The sequence below is a fragment of the Oncorhynchus kisutch genome, unplaced genomic scaffold (assembly GCF_002021735.2).
Source record: "Oncorhynchus kisutch isolate 150728-3 unplaced genomic scaffold, Okis_V2 Okis02a-Okis13b_hom, whole genome shotgun sequence".
Lineage (NCBI taxonomy): Eukaryota > Metazoa > Chordata > Actinopteri > Salmoniformes > Salmonidae > Oncorhynchus > Oncorhynchus kisutch.
Window position 1 is genome coordinate 6,937,799 of NW_022261979.1, and position 18,191 is coordinate 6,955,989.

Sequence of the window (18,191 nt, forward strand, 5' to 3'; positions counted from 1 at the left end):
AACACTCCCAGGGGGCATGTTTAATGAACTGTGTGTGTGTGTGTGTGTGTGTGTGTGTGTGTGTGTGTGTGTGTGTGTGTGTGTGTGTGTGTGTGTGTGTGTGTGTGTGTGTGTGTTTAATAACTTCACTCCACCTCTAACTCGGAGGCTGGGGGCCTTTTGTGTTGAAGTCTCCCAACAATCCAAGAGACTGACCAGAAAATAACACAGACCTTTAATCTTACGAAGCAAAGAGGTTTTGATCCAAGGCTATTTAACATGAACACAACATCCCCCTAAAAGGCTTGAATAAACACAGTGTACCTGAATGTCTGGGGTTTGATGTAACTGTTTTAGCAGGTCTTACATGAACTCCTAGAAAACACACTGTGGAGCTATAAACCGAGGGAGGAAGGCAGAGAGCTGTGAAGAGACACCTGCATCCCAAACAGCACCTTAGTCCCTATATAGTGCACTACTTATGACCAAGACCCATAGGGCTCTGATCAAAAGTATTGCACTATATAAGGAATAGGGTGCCATTTGGGATGGATGTTTCATCTGAGACACAGGGCTGTTAGAGAGCCTCTTAATCCCGGAGCTGATAAACTGCAATTATGGCTGATTTGAGGTTTGAAGCTACGGAAGTATTTCTACACTCCACTTGAATGTAAACTGTGTCTGAAATGAAGCATTGGTCTGAGAGTGAACTTACCCGTTCACCCTTGTCTCCTTTGGTACCAGCAGGGCCCTGTAACAGAGATAATATATTATAAACATCCTTTGGTACCAGCAGGGCCCTGTAACAGAGATAATATATTATAAACATCCTTTGGTACCAGCAGGGCCCTGTAACAGAGATAATATATTATAAACATCCTTTGGTACCAGCAGGGCCCTGTAACAGAGATAATATATTATAAACATCCTTTGGTACCAGCAGGGCCCTGTAACAGAGATAATATATTATAAACACACTCCTCTTTGGAAATGGAATGGAAGGAAGAGTATGCATGGTCATTTTTCTCCCACTAAGTTTCAAAGTGCTTTTTGTTCTGACTCACAGCCTGTTTAGGAAAGCTTGTCCTAGTCCCCTGTAGTAGAAACACTGTGACTGTTAGAGAGGTCTATGACCTGCTGGACCGTGAACTGTCCAAACACATGACCTGCTGGACCGTGAGCTGTCTGTTTTCCTTCGCCAAACACATAAAGCAAATGTATGCATATGTGAGCTAACACATTAGACACCAGAGACAGAAAGCTCTCATAAATATCATGGCCATTTAACGGTTCTGATATCATGCATGTAACTTGGACCACAGTATTTGAGGCGAGAGGTCATTCGAAACTTTTGTGAAACATGGAGTCATGCATCGACTACTTTGACCATGTGTATGTGTGTGTGTGTGTGTGTGTGTGTGTGTGTGTGTGTGTGTGTGTGTGTGTGTGTGTGTGTGTGTGTGTGTGTGTGCGTGTGTGTGTGTGTGCGTGCGTGTCAGGTGTAGAGTATATTCCAGGAATAATATGCCAAGAGTGGACACTGGAGAGAGGTGGAGCTCAGTGAGCTCAGTGTGGCCCCTAGCTGATCCTCTACCTCTCGTCGCCATGACAACCACACTGACAAGACACACACTCACACAGCCAGTCAGACTAGAGCTCTCCTGAGACCCGTGGAAAAGGGCAGCTATGACAAGTGTCTGAACATTTTAGTGGGATGTGACCAGATTACAGTGAAGTACAAGGTTTTACTTAGCAAGAAGAAGATGGGACAGAGAACCTAGGAAACATGAGAGGAAACATGACAGAGGAAACATGATAGAGGAAACATGAGGGAGGAAACACGACAGAGGAAACATGACAGAGGAAACACGACAGAGGAAACACGACAGAGGAAACACGACAGAGGAAACACGACAGAGGAAACATGACAGAGGAAACCTGACGGAGGAAACACGACAGAGGAAACACGACAGAGGAAACATGAGGGAGGAAACATGAGGGAGGAAACATGAGGGAGGAAACATGAGAGAGGAAACATGACAGAGGAAACATGACAGAGGAAGCACGACAGAGGAAACACGACAGAGGAAACATGAGGGAGAAAACATGACAGAGGAAACACGACAGAGGAAACACGAGAGAGGAACCACGACAGAGGAAACACGACAGAGGAAACACGAGAGGAAACACGACAGAGGAAACACGAGAGAGGAAACACGACAGAGGAAACACGACAGAGGAAACACGACAGAGGAAACACGACAGAGGAAACACGACAGAGGAAACACGAGGGAGGAAACATGAGGGAGGAAACATGACAGAGGAAACATGACAGAGGAAACATGACAGAGGAAACACGACAGAGGAACCACGAGAGAGGAAACACGAGGGAGGAAACATGACAGAGGAAACACGAAAGAGGAACCACGACAGAGGAAACACGACAGAGGAAACATGACAGAGGAAACACGACAGAGGAAACACGAGGGAGGAAACATGAGGGAGGAAACATGACAGAGGAAGCACGACAGAGGAAACACGACAGAGGAAACATGAGGGAGAAAACATGACAGAGGAAACATGACAGAGGAAACACGAGAGAGGAACCACGACAGAGGAAACACGACAGAGGAAACACGAGAGGAAACACGACAGAGGAAACACGAGAGAGGAAACACGACAGAGGAAACACGACAGAGGAAACACGACAGAGGAAACATGAGGGAGGAAACATGAGGGAGGAAACATGACAGAGGAAACATGACAGAGGAAACATGACAGAGGAAACATGACAGAGGAAACACGACAGAGGAACCACGAGAGAGGAAACATGAGGGAGGAAACATGACAGAGGAAACACGAAAGAGGAACCACGACAGAGGAAACACGACAGAGGAAACATGACAGAGGAAACATGACAGCGGAAACATGACAGAGGAAACATGACAGAGGAAACATGACAGAGGAACCATGACAGAGGAAACATGAGAGAGACCATAATGTGCCATATGGGAGAACTTCTACATGGGAGAGCCAACTGCTTTGAGGCACACAATAAGAAACACGAACAGCTGCCACCATATCCATCCACAGAATGGATGCTGACATTGCTAACCCTTATAAAACAGCCACAAACATCTCATATTGTAATCCAAACAAACCCACGGCTGGAAGTTTCTCACAGGCTAATGATCTTCATGTGTAGAGACAGATATCTAGCTGGTCACAGGCTAATGATCCTCATGTGTAGAGTCAGATATCTAGCTGGTCAGAATGTAGTGATCTTCATGTGTAGAGACAGATATCTAGCTGGTCACAGGCTAATGATCCTCATGTGTAGAGACAGATATCTAGCTGGTCCCAGGATAATGATCCTCATGTGTAGAGACAGATATCTAGCTGGTCAGAATGTAGTGATCTTCATGTGGGAGTCAGATATCTAGCTGGTCACAGGCTAATGATCCTCATGTGTAGAGACAGATATCTAGCTGGTCACAGGCTAATGATCCTCATGTGTAGAGACAGATATCTAGCTGGCCACAGGCTAATGATCCTCATGTGTAGAGACAGATATCTAGCTGGTCACAGGCTAATGATCCTCATGTGTAGAGACAGATATCTAGCTGGCCACAGGCTAATGATCCTCATGTGTAGAGACAGATATCTAGCTGGCCACAGGCTAATGATCCTCATGTGTAGAGACAGATATCTAGCTGGTCAGAATGTAGTGATCTTCATGTGGGAGTCAGATATCTAGCTGGTCAGAATGTAGTGATCTTCATGTGGGAGTCAGATATCTAGCTGGCCACAGGCTAATGATCCTCATGTGTAGAGACAGATATCTAGCTGGTCACAGGCTAATGATCCTCATGTGTAGAGACAGATATCTAGCTGGTCACAGGCTAATGATACTCATGTGTAGAGACAGATATCTAGCTGGTCACAGGCTAATGATACTCATGTGTAGAGACAGATATCTAGCTGGGATCAGGCTGTTGCTGTTTTGATGTGTGGGAAACAATGAAAGCCTTGGTCTTTTTGTCAGCCACACACACACACAGACACATATTTTCTCTGGCTCTCTCTGCGGTCCCCCAGGCCTGTGATTTATGGTGTGCTCCAGAGCCAAACGGTGCTTGTCTTTTAGCCCAGGGCTGAAGTGGCTGAATGGGCTGAATTCAGCTGTATTAACTGTCACCAGCCTCAGGCCATCATCACAACAACATGTGGCTCATCTCTCTCTCTGGTCCTCCGCTCTGCTCCGGGAGGCAGAGGAGACATTATAGACGGAGGTGTTGAAGACATCATAAACAACAGATGAAGACATTGAAGACACCATAAACAACAGATGGAGACATTGAAGACACCATAAACAACAGATGGAGGTGTTGAAGACACCATAAACAACAGATGGAGACATTGAAGACACCATAAACAACAGATGGAGGTGTTGAAGACACCATAAACAACAGATGGAGGTGTTGAAGACACCATAAACAACAGATGGAGGTGGTGAAGACACCATAAACAACAGATGGAGACATTGAAGACACCATAAACAACAGATGGAGACATTGAAGACACCATAAACAACAGATGGAGACATTGAAGACACCATAAACAACAGATGGAGGTGTTGAATATTCTTCCATTTCAGGGATGTACAGTACAGTGGACATTGTGTAGGAAGACCATGGAAGGTCCCTCAATATGGGACCATTGACAGGTAGAGGACGGGAAACGTTGGCCCATGCAAATCCTGTCGTAACCTGATCAACTTCTTTCAACGGACCTGGGTGGTCTGATGGTGAGTCAATCAACCAACCAAGGGTCTGAATATCAGGTAGTTTACTTACAGGTGGTCCCTGGTCTCCCAGCGGTCCAGGAGAGCCACTTCCACCAGGGGCCCCGGGGGCTCCAGGACTGCCCTGGTAGAGAGACAAATGATCAAGGATGAAATAATAAACTACATGTTAAGTCAACTTATGCACATTTCATGCATGGATAAGAATTGGAATTGAACCGTAATATTTGTGTGTGTAAATAGAGCGAGAGCGAGAGAGAGAGAGAGGGTGGGTGAAATTCTACTGGGTGAAATTCCACAGTGTGCCATCACAGCAGCAAGATTTGTGACCTGTTGCCACGAGAAAAGGGCAACCAGTGAAGAACAAACACCATTGTAAATACAACCCATATTTATGCTTATTTATTTTATCTTGTGTCCTTTAGCCATTTGTACATTGTTAGAACACTGTATATATATATAATATGACATTTGTAATGTCTTTACTGTTTTGAAACTTATGTATGTGTAATGTTTACTGTTCATTTTTGTTGTTTTTCACTTTATATATTCACTTTGTATGTTGTCTACCTCACTTGCTTTGGCAATGTTAACACATGTTTCCCATGCCAATAAAGCCCTTGAATTGAATTGAATTGAATTGAGAGAGAGAGAGAGAGAGGGAGTAAAGCAGCACTTACGACGGGCCCTGTCGTACCCTGCTGTCCTTGTGGTCCATCCTTCCCAGGCACGCCCTAAGAACAGAACAGACAGGATCAACACAAACTACTGCTTTCCCAGGCAGTCTCTTAGATTAGAACAGACAGGATCAACACAAACTACTGCTTTCCAGGTAGTCTCCTAGATCAGAACAGAAAGGATCAATAAATAAACTACTGCTTTCCAGGCAGTTCCTTAGAACAGAACAGACAGGATCAATAAATAAACTACTGCTTTCCTAGACAGTCTCTTAGAACAGAACAGACAGGATCAACACAAACTACTGCTTTCCTAGACAGTCTCTTAGATCAGAACAGACAGGATCAATAAATAAACTACTGCTTTCCCGGTAATCTCTTAGAACATAACAGACAGGATCAACACAAACTACTGCTTTCTCAGGTAGTTTCTTAGATCAGAACAGACAGGATCAATACAAACTACTGCTTTCCCAGACAGTTCCTTAGAACAGAACAGACAGATCAATAAATAAACTACTGCTTTCCAGGCAGTTCCTTAGAACAGAACAGACAGATCAATAAATAAACTACTGCTTTCCAGGCAGTTCCTTAGAACAGAACAGACAGGATCAATAAATAAACTACTGCTTTCCAGGCAGTTCCTTAGAACAGAACAGACAGGATCAATAAATAAACTACTGCTTTCCAGGCAGTTCCTTAGAACAGAACAGACAGATCAATAAATAAACTACTGCTTTCCAGACAGTTCCTTAGAACAGAACAGACAGGATCAATAAATAAACTACTGCTTTCCAGGCAGTTCCTTAGAACAGAACAGACAGGATCAACACAAACTACTGCTTTCCCAGACAGTCTCTTAGATCAGAACAGACAGGATCAACACATAAACTACTGCACTTCATAGAGTTAGTAGTAGTCTGAACACTGAACATAACCTCCCATTATCAAAACACCAATGAATTCTGCAGAGATCCTTCGTTAAAACCAAATAGCCTGAAACCCTCCAGAACAACACTAATGATAATGGTAGGATAATGTGTACAGTAAGAGTAAGCAAGTCAGCGCTAAAATGGTTTGTTATGTTTGTCTGGCTGACCTCTGGGAGCTGGCTACGGTATCCACACTTACAGTGACAAACTGTAAGAGTCCGTGAGATACCGTAATCAACCAGCCAGACTTATTCTGAAGCTTTCAGACACACAGATGAATGGGTCAAGTAGGAAAACAGGTGAAAAGGCATCGTGGTGCTAGTCTGGTATTCAAACTGAATATCGCTCCATTTCATTAGTTGTTTCATTATAGTGAAACAGAGTGATATTCAGTTTGTATTCCAGGCTATTATGGTGCAGCATGGTTGCGTGAACTCCAGTCGATGATTCAATTGAGGACTATCCCCAAATCTGCTTACATAGCAGTTGAACTCGATTAAATGAAGATAGAATCACGCAATCATTTGGATTGGAGTGAACATGAATAATACACAATCTGTCACGACATGGTTTTAACTTCCAAAAGTTGTCATTTTCAATTTCCTTGTAAATTACCAGAGTGATGTCAACAACCATGTGCCTGTCCTTGCTTCAAAACGTAATGTCTGTCAAGGTTCACATCATCACTAAACGGATGCTTGACTGGAAAAACATGTTTATTTTTATTTCACTTTTATTGAACTAGGCAAGTCAGTTAAGAACAAATTCTTATTTTACAATGACGGCCTACCCCGGCCAAACTCGGACGATGCTGGGCCAATTGTAGTGACGCCTCTAGCACTGAGATGCAGTGCCTTAGACCGCTGCGCCACTCTGGAACCCCATTGAACCGACTGAAAGTTGCACTACAACCCAAGGAGTGTTTCAGGACAAGCCAATTAGAGAAAGTGTTCCTCATGGGCACATAACCAACACAAATCCTCATCTATGACCTATGGCTTGTCTTTTCTATGGTTTTCTGTAGTTCAGCATGGCCGCTTCCAAAACCATTCTCTTTGCCAGAGTGGGACGACCAGTCCCCCAGTGTGGGAGTCAACCCCCAGTCAAGCAGTAAACACCTCCCAGTAAAACCTCATAACGAGGCTCTAGAGTGAGGCCTTTTTAAGGTCAAGTGTAGCTAGAGGAGGGGCCAGAAAGCAGGGCTGGAGCTGGAATGGGGACTAGTGAACGCCAAGATGGGCTGTGGAGTGGGGCTGGAATGGGGACTAGTGAACGCCAAGATGGGCTGTGGAGTGGGGCTGGAATGGGGACTAGTGAACGCCAAGAGGGGCTGTGGAGTGGGGCTGGAATGGGGACTAGTGAACGCCAAGATGGGCTGTGGAGTGGGGCTGGAATGGGGACTAGTGAAAGCCAAGATGGGCTGTGGAGTGGGGCTGGAGCTGGAATGGGGACTAGTGAACGCCAAGATGGGCTGTGGAGTGGGGCTGGACTGGGGACTAGTGAACACCAAGATGGGCTGTGGAGTGGGGCTGGAATGGGGACTAGTGAACGCAAAGTGGGGCTGTGGAGTGGGGCTGGAATGGGGACTAGTGAACGCCAAGATGGGCTGTGGAGTGGGGCTGGAATGGGGACTAGTGAACGCCAAGATGGGCTGTGGAGTGGGGCTGGATTGGGGACTAGTGAATGCCAAGAGGGGCTGTGGAGTGGGGCTGGAATGGGGACTAGTAAACGCCAAGATGGGCTGTGGAGTGGGGCTGGAGATGGAATGGGGACTAGTGAACACCAAGATGGGCTGTGGAGTGGGGCTGGAATGGGGACTAGTGAACGCCAAGAGGGGCTGTGGAGTGGGGCTGGAATGGGGACTAGTGAACGCCAAGATGGGCTGTGGAGTGGGGCTGGAGCTGGAATGGGGACTAGTGAACGCCAAGATGGGCTGTGGAGTGGGGCTGGGGCTGGAATGGGGACTAGTGAACGCCAAGATGGGCTGTGGAGTGGGGCTGGAGCTGGAATGGGGACTAGTGAACGCCAAGATGGGCTGTGGAGTGGAGCTGGAATGGGGACTAGTGAACGCAAAGTGGGGCTGTGGAGTGGGGCTGGAATGGGGACTAGTGAACGCCAAGATGGGCTGTGGAGTGGGGCTGGAATGGGGACTAGTGAACGCCAAGATGGGCTGTGGAGTGGGGCTGGATTGGGGACTAGTGAATGCCAAGAGGGGCTGTGGAGTGGGGCTGGAATGGGGACTAGTAAACGCCAAGATGGGCTGTGGAGTGGGGCTGGAGATGGAATGGGGACTAGTGAACACCAAGATGGGCTGTGGAGTGGGGCTGGAATGGGGACTAGTGAACGCCAAGATGGGCTGTGGAGTGGGGCTGGAGCTGGAATGGGGACTAGTGAACACCAAGATGGGCTGTGGAGTGGGGCTGGAGCTGGAATGGGGACTAGTGAATGCAAAGAGGGGCTGTGGAGTGGGGCTGGAATGGGGACTAGTGAACACCAAGAGGGGCTGTGGAGTGGGGCTGGAGCTGGAATGGGGACTAGTGAACGCAAAGAGGGGCTGTGGAGTGGGGCTGGAATGGGGACTAGTGAACGTCAAGAGGGGCTGTGGAGTGGGGTTGGAGCTGGAATGGGGACTAGTGAACGCCAAGATGGGCTGTGGAGTGGGGCTGGAGCTGGAATGGGGACTAGTGAACACCAAGAGGGGCTGTGGAGTGGGGCTGGAGCTGGAATGGGGACTAGTGAACACCAAGATGGGATGTGGAGTGGGGCTGGAATGGGGACTAGTGAACACCAAGATGGGCTGTGGAGTGGGGGCTGGAGCTGGAATGGTGACTAGTGAACGCAAAGAGGGGCTGTGGAGTGGGGCTGGAGCTGGAATGGGGACTAGTGAACACCAAGATGGGCTGTGGAGTGGGGCTGGAGCTGGAATGGGGACTAGTGAACACCAAGATGGGCTGTGGAGTGGGGCTGGAATGGGGACTAGTGAACGCAAAGAGGGGCTGTGGAGTGGGGCTGGAGCTGGAATGGGGACTAGTGAACACCAAGATGGGCTGTGGAGTGGGGCTGGAGCTGGAATGGGGACTAGTGAACACCAAGATGGGCTGTGGAGTGGGGCTGGACTGGGGACTAGTGAACACCAAGATGGGCTGTGGAGTGGGGCTGGAATGGGGACTAGTGAACGCAAAGTGGGGCTGTGGAGTGGGGCTGGAATGGGGACTAGTGAACGCCAAGATGGGCTGTGGAGTGGGGCTGGAATGGGGACTAGTGAACGCCAAGATGGGCTGTGGAGTGGGGCTGGATTGGGGACTAGTGAATGCCAAGAGGGGCTGTGGAGTGGGGCTGGAATGGGGACTAGTAAACGCCAAGATGGGCTGTGGAGTGGGGCTGGAGATGGAATGGGGACTAGTGAACACCAAGATGGGCTGTGGAGTGGGGCTGGAATGGGGACTAGTGAACGCCAAGAGGGGCTGTGGAGTGGGGCTGGAATGGGGACTAGTGAACGCCAAGATGGGCTGTGGAGTGGGGCTGGAGCTGGAATGGGGACTAGTGAACGCCAAGATGGGCTGTGGAGTGGGGCTGGGGCTGGAATGGGGACTAGTGAACGCCAAGATGGGCTGTGGAGTGGGGCTGGAGCTGGAATGGGGACTAGTGAACGCCAAGATGGGCTGTGGAGTGGAGCTGGAATGGGGACTAGTGAACGCAAAGTGGGGCTGTGGAGTGGGGCTGGAATGGGGACTAGTGAACGCCAAGATGGGCTGTGGAGTGGGGCTGGAATGGGGACTAGTGAACGCCAAGATGGGCTGTGGAGTGGGGCTGGATTGGGGACTAGTGAATGCCAAGAGGGGCTGTGGAGTGGGGCTGGAATGGGGACTAGTAAACGCCAAGATGGGCTGTGGAGTGGGGCTGGAGATGGAATGGGGACTAGTGAACACCAAGATGGGCTGTGGAGTGGGGCTGGAATGGGGACTAGTGAACGCCAAGATGGGCTGTGGAGTGGGGCTGGAGCTGGAATGGGGACTAGTGAACACCAAGATGGGCTGTGGAGTGGGGCTGGAGCTGGAATGGGGACTAGTGAATGCAAAGAGGGGCTGTGGAGTGGGGCTGGAATGGGGACTAGTGAACACCAAGAGGGGCTGTGGAGTGGGGCTGGAGCTGGAATGGGGACTAGTGAACGCAAAGAGGGGCTGTGGAGTGGGGCTGGAATGGGGACTAGTGAACGTCAAGAGGGGCTGTGGAGTGGGGTTGGAGCTGGAATGGGGACTAGTGAACGCCAAGATGGGCTGTGGAGTGGGGCTGGAGCTGGAATGGGGACTAGTGAACACCAAGAGGGGCTGTGGAGTGGGGCTGGAGCTGGAATGGGGACTAGTGAACACCAAGATGGGCTGTGGAGTGGGGCTGGAATGGGGACTAGTGAACACCAAGATGGGCTGTGGAGTGGGGCTGGAGCTGGAATGGTGACTAGTGAACACCAAGATGGGCTGTGGAGTGGGGCTGGAGCTGGAATGGGGACTAGTGAACACCAAGATGGGCTGTGGAGTGGGGCTGGAATGGGGACTAGTGAACGCAAAGAGGGGCTGTGGAGTGGGGCTGGAGCTGGAATGGGGACTAGTGAACACCAAGATGGGCTGTGGAGTGGGGCTGGAGCTGGAATGGGGACTAGTGAACACCAAGATGGGCTGTGGAGTGGGGCTGGAATGGGGACTAGTGAACACCAAGATGGGGCTGTGGAGTGGGGCTGGAAGTGGGGCTGGAATGGGGACTAGTGAACGTCAAGAGGGGCTGTGGAGTGGGGTTGGAGCTGGAATGGGGACTAGTGAACACCAAGAGGGGCTGTGGAGTGGGGCTGGAATGGGGACTAGTGAACACCAAGAGGAGCTGTGGAGTGGAGCTGGAATGGGGACTAGTGAACACCAAGAGGGGCTGTGGAGTGGGGCTGGAATGGGGACTAGTGAACACCAAGAGGAGCTGTGGAGTGGGGCTGGAGCTGGAATGGGGACTAGTGAACGCCAAGAGGGGCTGTGGAGTGGGGCTGCAGCTGGAATGGGGACTAGTGAACGCCAAGATGGGCTGTGGAGTGGGGCTGGAATGGGGACTAGTGAACGCCAAGATGGGCTGTGGAGTGGGGCTGGAATGGGGACTAGTGAATGCCAAGAGGGGCTGTGGAGTGGGGCTGGAATGGGGACTAGTGAACGCCAAGATGGGCTGTGGAGTGGGGCTGGAATGGGGACTAGTGAACGCCAAGATGGGCTGTGGAGTGGGGCTGGAGCTGGAATGGGGACTAGTGAACGCCAAGATGGGCTGTGGAGTGGGGCTGGAATGGGGACTAGTGAACACCAAGATGGGCTGTGGAGTGGGGCTGGAGCTGGAATGGGGACTAGTGAATGCAAAGTGGGGCTGTGGAGTGGGGCTGGATTGGGGACTAGTGAATGCCAAGAGGGGCTGTGGAGTGGGGCTGGAATGGGGACTAGTAAACGCCAAGATGGGCTGTGGAGTGGGGCTGGAGATGGAATGGGGACTAGTGAACACCAAGATGGGCTGTCGAGTGGGGCTGGAATGGGGACTAGTGAACACCAAGATGGGGCTGTGGAGTGGGGCTGGAATGGGGACTAGTGAACGTCAAGAGGGGCTGTGGAGTGGGGTTGGAGATGGAATGGGGACTAGTGAACACCAAGAGGGGCTGTGGAGTGGGGCTGGAATGGGGACTAGTGAACACCAAGAGGAGCTGTGGAGTGGAGCTGGAATGGGGACTAGTGAACACCAAGAGGGGCTGTGGAGTGGGGCTGGAATGGGGACTAGTGAACACCAAGAGGAGCTGTGGAGTGGGGCTGGAGCTGGAATGGGGACTAGTGAACGCCAAGAGGGGCTGTGGAGTGGGGCTGCAGCTGGAATGGGGACTAGTGAACACCAAGAGGGGCTGTGGAGTGGGGCTGGAATGGGGACTAGTGAACACCAAGAGGAGCTGTGGAGTGGGGCTGGAGCTGGAATGGGGACTAGTGAACGCCAAGAGGGCCTGTGGAGTGGGGCTGGAGCTGGAATGGGGACTAGTGAACACCAAGAGGAGCTGTGGAGTGGGGCTGGAGCTGGAATGGGGACTAGTGAACGCCAAGAGGGCCTGTGGAGTGGGGCTGGAATGGGGACTAGTGAACACCAAGAGGGCCTGTGGAGTGGGGCTGGAGCTGGAATGGGGACTAGTGAATACCAAGAGGGGCTGTGGAGTGGGGCTGGAATGGGGACTAGTGAACACCAAGAGGGGCTGTGGAGTGGGGTTGGAATGGGGACTAGTGAACACCAAGAGGGGCTGTGGAGTGGGGCTGGAGCTGGACATAGGGGCTCCTCCATAAAGAAGACCCAGAACTGTGGTTTATCAACATGGAGAATCAAGAAAAGCAAGCCAGTTTCTGCCCAAATACAGCGTCAACTAACTGTGTCAAACTGTGATTATGTAATAATTAAGTCAAATAAACACACAAAAATGGGACCTTTTCCAATAATGACTAAGGAAATCCCTGGTCTTGTTTAGTCACAGAGAGTTAATTCAGAGAAGAAGGATTTCGTGATTAATTATGTCCTGTGTTGCTCTAACTGATTCCCAAGAGGAGGCTATTGTTTTTCTGTTCTGATCTCTCTTGGCATCTTTAAAGATGTTACAAACTCAGATCGCCCCTCTACATCTACAGCTTCATGGGTTCTGAGGTGTACAGCTACGTATATTCCATCAGAGTCCTTGGCAACTGGCCAATATTACAGGGAATGGACCAATCAGGCACTATCATTTACAATACAGCAAAGTGTTCCATTCTTCATGAAAATTACTCTTAAGATGATTTGTAACATTTTAGCTGTAAGCGTCATCGTCATCATCGTCATCATCATCGTCATCATCGTCATCATCATCGTCATCATCATCGTCGTCGCCATCATCACCATCATCATCATCATCATCACCATCATCATCACCATCATCATCATCGTCGTCATCGTAATCATCATCGTCACCATCATCATCGTCACCATCATTATCCATGGCATGTATACATCTAGATAACAGTGTTGACCCCTGAGAGTGATAGAAAGAACTGTAGAGGTTTGAATAGGATTGTAGAAGTTCTTAGAGGATCTTGGGAGTCGTCAGCTTATGGCTGTCATTCCATATCACTTTATACTAGTGTTTTCTTTTCCATATCTGTTGGATCAGTGCAGAAGCTTGTGTGATACCAAAGCAGATTCTGATGAGATATACTGTCAGTGGAAAAGTGAAAATCACATGGTAACATCATTGGGCCTTTAGGTGACTTCATGTCAGGTAAGTTGACCCTAAAACCGTCCTGTTGATGTAGCAGCCTGTGTTGCTTTCGTCAGTCTTTGGGATAAAAAAACGTGTATTATGAAGGATCAAAGGCATCTCTCATAACTCATTTATTTACAGCACATTTATTTTAAGTGCTGTGTCAGAGTATGAGACATGAAATTGATTCATAGGGAAATCAAAACAGCATTCTGTAAACATCTCGTGAGCTATAAGACAGCGATTTAAAGCATCGTGACATAAAAACGTCAGTGTTACGTTCGTTGTGAGGAAGGAAACAGAATTACGGGCTTCAAAATAGGAAGAAAAAACGATTTGACTTTAATATTTAAAATTGCGCTAAAGAGCTCAGGGCGCTCAGGCTTTGAGCAGGTCATACGAACAGAATAAACATACAATACATCATGGAAATAATGAATCTGTAAGTCAAACAACATGAATAGACTGTTACCCTCTGTCCAACTGGTCCATCTCTTCCTGATCCGCCAGGAGATCCACCAACACCCTGCAAAATATAATACAAATACAGAGTCAAAGTCATTTACAAGATGAGAAACCTGATTAATTCAGGTCTGAATGGTGAACATCTCATTTACAAGATGAGAAACCTTATTAATTCAGGTCTGAATGGTGAACATCTCATTTACAAGATGAGAAACCTTATTAATTCAGGTCTGAATGGTGAACATCTCATTTACAAGATGAGAAACCTTATTAATTCAGGTCTGAGTGGTGAACATCTCATTTACAAGATGAGAAACCTGATTAATTCAGGTCTGAATGGTGAACATCTCATTTACAAGATGAGAAACCTGATTAATTCAGGTCTGAATGGTGAACATCTCATTTACAAGATGAGAAACCTTATTAATTCAGGTCTGAGTGGTGAACATCTCATTTACAAGATGAGAAACCTGATTAATTCAGGTCTGAATGGTGAACATCTCATTTACAAGATGAGAAACCTTATTAATTCAGGTCTGAGTGGTGAACATCTCATTTACAAGATGAGAAACCTGATTAATTCAGGTCTGAATGGTGAACATCTCATTTACAAGATGAGAAACCTTATTAATTCAGGTCTGAATGGTGAACATCTCATTTACAAGATGAGAAACCTTATTAATTCAGGTCTGAGTGGTGAACATCTCATTTACAAGATGAGAAACCTGATTAATTCAGGTCTGAATGGTGAACATCTCATTTACAAGATGAGAAACCTTATTAATTCAGGTCTGAATGGTGAACATCTCATTTACAAGATGAGAAACCTTATTAATTCAGGTCTGAATGGTGAACATCTCATTTACAAGATGAGAAACCTTATTAATTCAGGTCTGAGTGGTGAACATCTCATTTACAAGATGAGAAACCTTATTAATTCAGGTCTGAATGGTGAACATCTCATTTACAAGATGAGAAACCTTATTAATTCAGGTCTGAATGGTGAACATCTCATTTACAAGATGAGAAACCTTATTAATTCAGGTCTGAGTGGTGAACATCTCATTTACAAGATGAGAAACCTGATTAATTCAGGTCTGAGTGGTGAACATCTCATTTACAAGATGAGAAACCTTATTAATTCAGGTCTGAGTGGTGAACATCTCATTTACAAGATGAGAAACCTTATTAATTCAGGTCTGAGTGGTGAACATCTCATTTACAAGATGAGAAACCTTATTATTTCAGGTCTGAGTGGTGAACATCTCATTTACAAGATGAGAAACCTTATTAATTCAGGTCTGAGTGGTGAACATCTCATTTACAAGATGAGAAACCTTATTAATTCAGGTCTGAGTGGTGAACATCTCATTTACAACATGAGAAACCTGATTAATTCAGGTCTGAGTGGTGAACATCTCATTTACAAGATGAGAAACCTTATTCATTCAGGTCTGAGTGGTGAACATCTCATTTACAAGATGAGAAACCTTATTAATTCAGGTCTGAGTGGTGAACATCTCATTTACAAGATGAGAAACCTTATTAATTCAGGTCTGAGTGGTGAACATCTCATTTACAACATGAGAAACCTTATTAATTCAGGTCTGAGTGGTGAACATCTCATTTACAAGATGAGAAACCTTATTAATTCAGGTCTGAGTGGTGAACATCTCATTTACAAGATGAGAAACCTGATTAATTCAGGTCTGAGTGGTGAACATCTCATTTACAAGATGAGAAACCTGATTAATTCAGGTCTGAGTGGTGAACATCTCATTTACAAGATGAGAAACCTGATTAATTCAGGTCTGAATGGTGAACATCTCATTTACAAGATGAGAAACCTGATTAATTCAGGTCTGAATGGTGAACATCTCATTTACAAGATGAGAAACCTTATTAATTCAGGTCTGAGTGGTGAACATCTCATTTACAAGATGAGAAACCTTATTAATTCAGGTCTGAGTGGTGAACATCTCATTTACAAGATGAGAAACCTGATTAATTCAGGTCTGAGTGGTGAACATCTCATTTACAAGATGAGAAACCTTATTAATTCAGGTCTGAATGGTGAACATCTCATTTACAAGATGAGAAACCTTATTCATTCAGGTCTGAGTGGTGAACATCTCATTTACAAGATGAGAAACCTTATTCATTCAGGTCTGAATGGTGAACATCTCATTTACAAGATGAGAAACCTGATTAATTCAGGTCTGAGTGGTGAACATCTCATTTACAAGATGAGAAACCTTATTAATTCAGGTCTGAGTGGTGAACATCTCATTTACAAGATGAGAAACCTTATTAATTCAGGTCTGAGTGGTGAACATCTCATTTACAAGATGAGAAACCTTATTAATTCAGGTCTGAGTGGTGAACATCTCATTTACAAGATGAGAAACCTTATTAATTCAGGTCTGAATGGTGAACATCTCATTTACAAGATGAGAAACCTTATTAATTAAGGTCAATGGTGAACATCTCATTTAAAAGATGAGAAACCTTATTCATTAAGGTCAATGGTGAACATCTCAACACCTGCCAAATCTATGCTGTGTGTATCCAGTCTCCTACAACTCACCCAGCCCATTCCAAACATAATCATAACTTAGCTATGAGGTTATAAAATATGTATCTTCTGCCACAACTTTACAAGAGTGGTCGTAAAGCATATCAATGAAAGGTGGGGATATTATGCAGAGGAGGGGAGAGTAGTGGAGAGGAGGGGTGTGATTAATGTTGTGCTGTAAGACCAGATCCTGGCACAAACAACCACCAGCCCTGATATCTTCCCTGTCAGCCACACACACACACACACACACACACACACACACACACACACACACACACACACACACACACACACACACACACACACACACACACACACAGTCCCCATCCTGGCCCTGAGAGATGTGGTAATGGCTATGAAGAGAGAGGCAGAGAGCAGAATCAGCAAGGCCAACAGATTAAGTGTTCATATTTCTCATCCACCAGACAGACCCCACCAGTCCCTCTGGTCCTCTCTACCACCAGCCAGACCCTACCAGTCACTCCGGTCCTCTCTACCAGACCCTACCAGTCAGTCCCCATCCTGGCCCTGAGAGATGTGGTAATGGCTATGAAGAGAGAGGCAGAGAGCAGAATCAGCAAGGCCAACAGATTAAGTGTTCATATTTCTCATCCACCAGACAGACCCCACCAGTCCCTCTGGTCCTCTCTACCACCAGCCAGACCCTACCAGTCACTCCGGTCCTCTCTACCAGACCCTACCAGTCACTCTAGTCCAGTCTACTAGACCCTACCAGTCACTCTGGTCCTCTCTACCAGACCCTACCAGTCACTCTGGTCCTCTCTACCACCAGCCAGACCCTACCAGTCACTCTGGTCCTCTCTACCAGACCCTACCAGTCACTCTGGTCCTCTCTTCCAGACCCTACCAGTCACTCTGGTCCTCTCTACCAGACCCTACCAGTCACTCTGGTCCTCTCTACCAGACCCTACCAGTCACTCTGGTCCTCTCTACCAGACCCTACCAGTCACTCTGGTCCTCTCTACCAGACCCTACCAGTCACTCTGGTCCTCTCTACCAGACCCTACCAGTCACTCTGGTCCTCTCTACCAGACCCTACCAGTCACTCTGGTCCTCTCTTCCAGACCCTACCAGTCACTCTGGTCCTCTCTACCAGACCCTACCAGTCACTCTGGTCCTCTCTACCAGACCCTACCAGTCACTCTGGTCCTCTCTACCAGACCCTACCAGTCACTCTGGTCCTCTCTACCAGACCCTACCAGTCACTCTGGTCCTCTCTACCAGACCCTACCAGTCACTCTGGTCCTCTCTACCAGACCCTACCAGTCACTCTGGTCCTCTCTACCAGACCCCACCAGTCACTCTGGTCCTCTCTACCACCAGCCAGACCCTACCAGTCACTCTGGTCCTCTCTACCAGACCCTACCAGTCACTCTGGTCCTCTCTTCCAGACCCTACCAGTCACTCTGGTCCTCTCTACCAGACCCTACCAGTCACTCTGGTCCTCTCTACC

At 47.6% G+C, this 18,191-nt stretch overlaps 1 protein-coding gene across 1 annotated transcript in view; it reads right to left on the reverse strand.

The window, feature by feature from the left end:
- LOC109884938 (collagen alpha-1(XIV) chain) overlaps positions 1 to 18,191 on the reverse strand; it is a 235,565-nt gene that overhangs the window by 29,068 nt on the left and 188,306 nt on the right. The window contains 4 exon segments of the mRNA XM_031811818.1: positions 695 to 730; positions 4,836 to 4,907; positions 5,464 to 5,517; positions 14,147 to 14,200. Of these exon segments, the coding sequence (XP_031667678.1) occupies positions 695 to 730; positions 4,836 to 4,907; positions 5,464 to 5,517; positions 14,147 to 14,200 (216 nt within the window).